The sequence below is a fragment of the Erithacus rubecula genome (assembly GCF_903797595.1).
Source record: "Erithacus rubecula genome assembly, chromosome: 6".
NCBI classification, from domain to species: Eukaryota; Metazoa; Chordata; class Aves; order Passeriformes; family Muscicapidae; genus Erithacus; species Erithacus rubecula.
The window spans coordinates 4,332,697-4,341,487 of NC_136688.1; the positions used below are offsets into that span (position 1 = coordinate 4,332,697).

Sequence of the window (8,791 nt, forward strand, 5' to 3'; positions counted from 1 at the left end):
TTGTAATATCCAAAGAACATGTTACCATTTGGGATTGATGACTCAGTCCAGGATTGGTACAAAGCCCACTGAAGCCACTGGGAGTCTGTGCTTGCCAAAATCTACCAACTGAGTCCAGTGAGTCTTGGAGCAAGCCCTTCACAAGAACAGAACCCCCTGGAAAATGGAAAACAAAACTGATTAAACAACTAAGCACAACCAGCTTTCTGGACCTCCCTCCACAAAAGCTTTGTGGCTATAGAGCCCAAAAAAGCAGGAACATGGATGAGAAAGATCTTTACTTTTAATCTCATAAGGCTCAATAGCAATTAGCTCCTGCCTCTGCTTCTGTGGGCCTCCTGCACTCCACAGCTGCAGCAGCCAGACCTTGCTGCCTAGAAAAAATTAGACAATTATCTCTGGGAGTTTATTTCCCAGCAAGAATATTCACTTCTCACTTCTCCCCAGTATTCATCACCAAGATGCACAGCTGTTGAAGGACTATCCAGATCTCAGTCCAACCTACTGTCATGTTCAATAGTTCATCACTACAAGAGTTTCATGAATGCACGTTTTCCAGATATATCTCCAGTCTTTGTTTCCTCTGGTAATCCCTGCCTGGATTCACAAATTAAGAAATATATATGTATAAAAATACTCCAGTTCATTTAAAATAGTTAGCAAAAAAATATTTTTTGTGTAAGGAAAAGCTGTCTTTTGGATTCTGAAGATGACTCTTTGTCTGGAGGCTTTCATTGTCTCAGAAAACAAACAATACCTGGGCAGGAGGGGATGCAGGAACAAGGTATTTTTGTAGGTTTCACTACCACTGATTTGTACTGTGACACTTGGAACATCACAAGTTTGCCATCTGTAATGGGCACCATTTGGGCAAAATGTGTCTCTTTTTAAGGGAGGGAAAAAGTAGTGATGAAATGAGAACCTGATGATCTGCTCAGTTTTCAATCTGTATTTCCTTCTAGAAATCTTGAACTTATCTGTTCTTCAGCTTCCTCATTTCAGAGAATCTCATCTTTCAACAGCCATTTTCATCCAGAATTACTAGTGTTTCATGTACCATCTAGGGTGCTTTGCCTAATGTTTTCAAAACCAGCTGCAAAGTATAAATCTCTGGCACCTCATATTTTTAAATCACTGTATCTGCTTCCCCACCAGTTGTACAAAGTCTTTGAAAAAAACCAGCATTTTCTCTATGGTAGAAAAACATTTTAGTCTCTGCTGAAATCCTCCAGGTTTGTTGATGTTCTGCTCAGCCTTACTGTCTTTTACTATCCTGTGTGATACTTGGATGACAGCCAGGCACATATGAATTGCTCCCACTCATGCTCTCTCTGGCAGTTTTATGTGCCTTTCACTACTTTCTAGCAGATATTTTAGGCAACAATTTATTCCTATCACTTTTCTTTTTCTGCTTGCTTTCTTTTCTCTTTCTAAAAAGTATTATATCTTTTTGCCCAGAATTTACTCAGTGTTTTAGGATCCCTGTGGATCAGTGGGTCAGAGACTGCAAAGACAAAATCGAGGCTTTCTTATTATGCTTGAAGAAGGGAGTAGGAGGCCATATGACAGTCTTACTGCCTAATTTCAATGTTTTTACCATGCCAAGGGTCAGAGAGTGGGCAGGGTTTGAAGCTGGAAGTGCCCATCTTCCCCTTGGGATATCTTGCTCAGTACTTTGGATTCAGAGCAGAGAGGAGGATCCCAATGCCAGATAAAAGGGGTCACATCAGTTACTTCTTGACTGGGAGAGGCAAGAAGCCAGGTGCTGGATCCGGGATGCTCAATTTACCTCTGATAGCATAAATGTATGCCAGAAAATACCCATAACCTAACCTCTCTTATGTATCAGCTTTTTCATTACATTTTCTCCTAAAATTAGACAAAAGAGTAGGGGAAAAAAGTAGTGGGGGGGGGGGGGAGAGAAATTAAATAATTTAAGGAACTCTTGTCCAAAGAAGAAAATGAGCATTATGAATATGGTCTGAACCCCTGAAATCCCCCAGTAAAGAAATTAATTTTCAGCCATCTGGAAATTCTGAGTTTCTGCCTTGCTGGGGATCATGTCATTCAGATGGCAATCCTAGGGAGTGCTGTGTCACTGGGTTTTGAGAGCAGAAAACTGACTCATGTCCTACTCCCAATTGCTATTCACTCATGGCAGAAAAAGTACCTATGGGCATTTTGTGGCCTGAGTTGTTAATTGGGCCCAAATGTAGAAATGAGCATCACTCAGTCTCAGCTTAAGAGTTGATTAGATCACTGCAAGTCAAGCAGTTATTTACTAGAGCATATTGGTATTATTAGGGCATAGAAGCATGCTAGAAAATATGGACACAATAATAACCCAAAAAAAAAAAACCCAAATCCAAAGCCCACAAAAATTTAGTTCTCTATTCCAGCAGATCTCTTTAAAATCCCATTTGTCATGTGTTCACCCAGATATAAAACATGTATCAAAGCACACACCAGAGGTGAGTATTAACAAGTTTGTCCCCATCCAACCCTGACCTGTTGCATTACATTTCTAATGATCTGTTTGATGAACTGTGAATCTGTGGTATCTTCACAGAGGTTGTTGTGATCCTAATTAATATTGCACATATGTCACCTGGTTTGCTGCTGGTTTGCTGCTGGTTTGCTGCAATTTTCAACTCTCCCCGTTGCCTTGTAGGTCACACAAATGGACCAGAAGCTGAACCTCATCACAGACATGCTGCATCACCTGGTTTCCCGTCAGCAGGGGGATCAGGGCAACAACAGAACATCTCAGAGAGGCAACAACAACGTCAGCTCAGAGTTTTTCCACCCCAACAACTCCCTGCCCACCTACGAGCAGCTGACAGTACCAGGAGGAAATGAAGATGACATTTCCTGACGTGGTGAAGCCTGGGTTGGGTTGTTCCTACTTTTCTCCTCTGGATGAGACTGAGTGTTGAGAACCTGGGAGAAATGAAGCTCATCAGCCAACCAAGAAATTGTGCAACTGCTGTATCTACACCACTAGTGTCCAACATGCTCTTCTAAAGTCACCCACAGTAGCCAAAGGATTGCCAGGCTGTCTTCCACCAGGCAAAAGTTCTGGAACCTCCACGATGATTTTGTTCCTGAACAAATGATCACAACTCGTTATTTCTCAAAAAGACCAAAATAATGTAAAGACAGGCAAAGTGGCAAGGATTTAGAGCTCCTGTAATAATAATAATGATAATAATAGTAATAATAATATTCTAATAATACTTGAACTTAGATGGAGAAAAAAATGCATTCTGTTTATGAATCTGCAGATAGCAATTTATTTCTACTACTAAGGTTTTTAAAACAAACTAGGATAACTTATGTTGTTTTTATTGTATAAACATACACTAACATTCTAGACAATAACAAACCACATACTGAATGATTTTCTTTTTCTGTTTTATTTTAGTGTTACTACATAAACAGTTATCAGATAATGACCAGATTTTTAAAATCTGTTTTTCTTCAGGGAGGAACTAATCCTTAATCTGGAACAATACTATTTATAGTGGAAAGTGCTATAGATTTTCTAAGATATCAGTTTTTCATGGGGAGACAGTAAAGTATTATATAGCAAAAAATCATTCTGCTTTCTAGCAAATTGTTGCCAAAGAATTTATATATAAATAGAAAACACAGTGTTCTGAATGTACTTGTCCTGAGCATTTTAAAATGAAGGCTTTCTATTTCTTAAATCTATTGGTTTTTAGCTTACAGATGCCAAGAATAATAGAAGAGGCTGAAGTGGCTGGACTTCACTGGTCAAGTGTTTGAGCTGGCCACTCAGAACATCCATAATCCTTGCAGGAATCGAGGCTTCAGTTCAGGAAAACATCTCTAATCCACACAGCACATATGACAATTTCAATGTTTTCATGAATAATGTCTTGAGAAGCTCAACTCCCTACAAGAGTCAGTTGATACTGACAAGTTCCAGCTCTTTATTTAGAGAATTGAGGGCCTCAGCTATAACCCATGGGGCTGAACCACACTGCCCCACACTGCCCCACACTGCCCAGTGAAACCAACAGTGTTGGCTCAGTGTGAGTTCTCACACACACAGGAGTTGGGCAGGAGCTGGGCTTTGATTAGTAAGGCTGAAATTACTAAGGTCTTGCAGAGACTCAGCACCTGAATCCTATCAGTCTTTACAGCTGACAGCCTCAGGGAAAGCTCTTCAGTCCAACGTGGTGGCTCAGACTGCTGGGGAAACAAGAGATGTAGACAGATTTATCAGCTCTTTCACTTTGGGCATCCTGCCCATCCAGTGCACCCTCACTGCAGAGCCTGTACCCCACACTGGTCTCCCTTTCCTGGCGGATGCCCTAAAGCCTCATACCTTGGCACAGCAGTTAATATTACCAGTCTCTTCACCAATATTACCAGTCTGAAATACTGAGGCATAATGAATGAGATCATTGGGAACCTTCTCATAGGGAACTCTCACATTCTGAGCTTGCTTTCCAACATTTCATCTCTTTCATTTGGACTGCAGAGAAAATCGTGTATTAAATACCCTCTGTTTAACTTTCCAGATTCTGTTACAGTTATCCATCCTCTCTGCTGTACAGTAGATAAATGTTTAGGGTGTAGAAATTTACAGGCATAAAGAAGAATTGTATCAGGGCATTATGTTTTCGTAGAAATCAAAATTATTCTCATGATTTTGAACATTTTTAAATGATACTCACTATGTAATTTCAGGTTATCAATCAGCCTGTTAATTTCCTAATAAAATACAGGACAAGAGTGCCATGTCTTTTGGTTATTCTAAAATCCAGACATTTGATATACACAAGAAAGCAGATGGCTTTTCTTTTCCATTCTCTCTTAGCCCACTGTGCAGTGTACATTAGCAATGCATGACTGTAAGTCTTCTGCTGATTCTTCACTAGAGAAATAAGTGAAAATGCAGACTTTATCAACTGGGATGACTGGAGAGAAAGATGGCTGAAAGCAAACAGGTCTGTGCATTTCTAGGGGCATTGTTTTAAACAGAAAATGTGTCCATTCCTACCTGTTTGCTCCCAAGACCATTCTCTCACCTCCATTCTCTGTTTGACTCCTAATCTTGGTGAAAGCAGTCTGGCACAGCAAAACAATTTCCCTTCCAAGTCAGTTGGTCTATAACCATCTGAAAGTCTCCACTGAGACCAGATTCATTGGAATCACTGGATTTTAGGTTGGAATCACAGGTTTTTGAGGCTGATGGCCACTTGTGAGGTCAGTGATTCCTCACCTGAGTCCAGCTGATCCTTTCAGAAAGTACAAAGCTCTGAGATCTACTACTTCAAACCTTACAATCCACCTCACCCTAAGGAAAAGAAAATGATCCTTTTTCTCCATTGAGGAGGGATGTTATAAAATGAGCCATCCAAATTTGCCATGCAGCTTCCTGGAGCCAGCCAAGGGCTCACCAGAGACAGATCTGACCTCTCTGCTTGCAGGACTGACTGGAATTGTCTGCCCTGCTGGGGCTTCATATCTCAATGGCTTCTCCTGGAAGCAGGTGCCTCAGCATCTTTTTGCTCAGAGCACTGTAGAGCAGCAGCAGTGGGAAGATGAGCTGAGCAATCCAACACTGGAGCAGCCTGGAGTCACCAGCATGCAGTGAGTATGTGTTTCTGCTAAAACCTTTCCTACTGTTCAGCCAGACTGTCCAGAGTGGGTTTTTTTAAGTGGGTAGGAAATGTTTGTAAGGATCTTGAAGGGGAGCAAAGAAAACTGTAGGCAAAACCTTGACTTGGTAACTTTCTGCCCCATTTTTGTGAGCTGTGTTAAAATAAGTGTATCTGAAGCTGCAAATGAAGCCTCTTTCTTCGAGCAGCTCAATAGCAGTTTTCATTTCACCAAGACTGGTGTAAGTTAGGCCTAGACCCTCATCCCTGCTTAAAAAAAGTAAAGGTCAGCTAAAAAACAGTCATCTAAAAGAATGTTAGCTGGCTTAGCTTCCCCAGCCTACCAGGGGATGCCAGATGGATGCCAGCTCTGGAATTCAAGGAATAGGGGAGGAGGCAAAACATGGGGCTGCCCAGCTGATGGTGGTGATGAAAGCTCACCCTGCCCCAGCCTGCAGAAGAGGCACACAATGTGCAAGTTTGCAAAAGAAAAGATCCACAGGAGGTGGAGAGGATTTGTGCAGGAGAGGAGTTTCAGTTATGAGCAAAAGTCTGGGCTCTGGTCAGGGGACTGTATGGGGATTCAAGAAGCACTGCCTGGCATCAGCATTAATGTGCAGAGTGACCTCAGGGCGAGTCACTTCACCTGCTTGGCCACATCTGCTGCCCCCTCTCCTGCACTCAGCCCACTTGTTTGTTTAGACCACAAATTCCTCAGGAAGGGAAGGCCCCTTTCTGTGTGTTTGCTCAGTGCCTACACAAAGGGACCTGCCCTCTGGGGACTGGAGGTACCACTCTCAGATAAATAATTACCCACCCTGGAGTCCTGCTACTGGCAAACCCTTAATTATTCCGAGCCCAAGGAGTTTCAGTTGGAAGTGCCTGCTGCCAAACCAGCAGTTAGAGTAGGCTGGGTTTTAGGGCCCCTTCCACACTGTATCTTGTTCTGATCTCCTGCTCAGGAGCCTGGCCATCACTCATTTTCACTCTTCTGCTTTAAAGCAGGTTCATTTCAAATAATACAATGGGCCACTGCTATGCTCAAACACTAGCTAAGGCAGAAATCTTTGGATTTCAGTCAGTGGATTAAACAGACATTTTACTACAGCAAATTAAAGGTTGTTGTTGCTAGCAGATACTTCTGAGCTGATTTAGCACCCATCAGTTCTTAGGAAACTGGAAGTATTCCAGGCTGGTGAACTTCAAATGTCTGGGCAAGAAACAAACTGCTTTTTTGAAAAATGAAAAAGTAAAACACAGGAAAAATCTTCTTTTCTGGGAGTTTAAAGGAGAAAAGGTTGAAATAGCTTTAAATTAATCCTCATGTAGCCTGCTGAGATGAGTTTTAATGCTGGGGTGGTGATTTGGGAAGAGGAGAGGCATTGGGAAGAAAAGCAAAAAGATTGAAGGTATGATGCAGCTTCCATGAAAATGTACTTGTGCCCTTGATTTATGTTGGCTTGGAATTGGGTACAGCCTGCAGTGGGACTCCTCAGTCCATGCAGGTCAGTGAAAGCCTTTGGAAGTTGAAAATGTGCAGTAAAGATGCCTTTCCATGGCCTTTCAGAGAAAATGGGTTCAACTCTCTAGGCAACATTTTCTTCATGATCACAGAGCCAAAGAACCATGTGAATTCACAAGTTTCTGCTTCCCATTTCTGTTTTCAAGTTATTGGTTTCTAATATTCCTGCATGCCACTTGTGTTTTCAAGCCACAACAATTAGAGGTATTTCCTTCCACTTCAGCAATATGAATCCTACTGCACACACACACAACACAGAGCAGCCTTTAAAATGCCCTCCAATTTCATTTAAAGTAGCTTCTGTAATGTTTTCTATCTTGGTTTTCCTGAGCAGCAGCAGCAGGTTGTTATGTGCTATGTGGAGGTGACACTTAGCTACATCCTAAGATGTAGCCATGGAATTGCCAGAAGGTTTTGAGTTTAGGTTAAAACTAGCAAGGATTTCTGTGATCACTGGCTTTTTTGGTCTTGTCTGTGGTCTGACTTTGATGTCTAAGGAGTGTGAATTTCAGCTGAAACTTTTCTTTTGTGGCTGCAGGTTTGTTTTTTGTGTCATTCCCCTGATGCCGAGCAGGACGTGCATCCATGTCCAGCCTTTCCTCAGTGAGGATGTTGGCAACACCAGGACCTTCTGTCTTACTACACCACAGCCTATTTTCACAAAACTTATGAGAACTTGATTATTTTCTAGACCTCTATCCTTCTGTCAAGTTGAATTGAACAAGGCCAACAGGTTCAAAAGTTATTAGGGGGAGGCAAAACAAACACAGCATGAGTGCATTAACCTTGTTTTCACAGGAACTGGGCTGAAAGTCCTCTCTTTCCCTACCCAAACACAGAGGTCTGGAAGAAATGTAACCCCTCACTTTGGAGTAGAAGTCCACTTGTAACTCCTGGGGTGAGGAGGAGACACATCCTTGGGAGTTGTTGGCTCCTTCAAGGCTTAATGCAACTTGCCTTTGGATCAGTTATTGAAAGATGCTGGAAAATTGCTTTTTCTTCACATTGCTTCCAATGACAGTGACTTAAAACATCAAAATGCTTGGTGCTGCAACAAAGAGCACGCAGATGCTGGATGGGCACATTGTGAGCACTGCTGGGGAAGGGCTGGCCCCAAAAAGTGGCATTGTCCAAGTTCACACTGCTCCTGTGTGAGCTGGCAACTGCTGCCTCTGGGAGACCTCCCGGGGATCTGACACAAGGCATTGTGCTCTCTGCCTGTGGATTTGCACCTAAGCAGAGCTGATCTGTAAAGCCAGCCCTGAAACCATCCAGGAGCTCTGCCTGCGTCAGAGCTAGCGTTGCTCTGGCAGGCTGCCCAGGGATTTAGGCTCAGCTAATCCAAGCTTGGCTCTCCAAGGCAGACACCCATGGAACAAAGGGAATAAAGCTTCCACGACCCCATCGAGCTGCTGGTCAATCTCTGAGCCAGGTGCAGAAAGTGGGCTGGGGAGCCCTGTGTGAACTGTCTTGGATCAGAGAGGGCCAAATTCCCAGCAGGGGTGTGCAGACAAATCTACAGAGATTTTCCTGCCATCGTTTCTCTAGTCTGGGAGCCTCACACAGCGAGTCCCCAATGCCTCTGCATTTCACACAATCTTTAAAGCCAGCTGTGCTGAAATTCATCACTGCTGCT

At 42.7% G+C, this 8,791-nt stretch overlaps 1 protein-coding gene across 5 annotated transcripts in view; it reads left to right on the top strand.

The window, feature by feature from the left end:
* Positions 1 to 3,405, top strand: part of KCNQ1 (potassium voltage-gated channel subfamily Q member 1) — a 314,921-nt gene extending 311,516 nt beyond the window's left edge. For all 5 annotated transcript variants that reach the window (XM_079308420.1, XM_079308422.1, XM_079308423.1 and 2 more), the window contains one exon: positions 2,672 to 3,405. In XM_079308420.1, the coding sequence (XP_079164546.1) occupies positions 2,672 to 2,875 (204 nt within the window). In that variant the 3' untranslated portion in view covers positions 2,876 to 3,405. The remainder of the gene's footprint in view (positions 1 to 2,671) is intronic.
* The last annotated feature ends 5,386 nt before the right edge of the window (positions 3,406 to 8,791 follow it).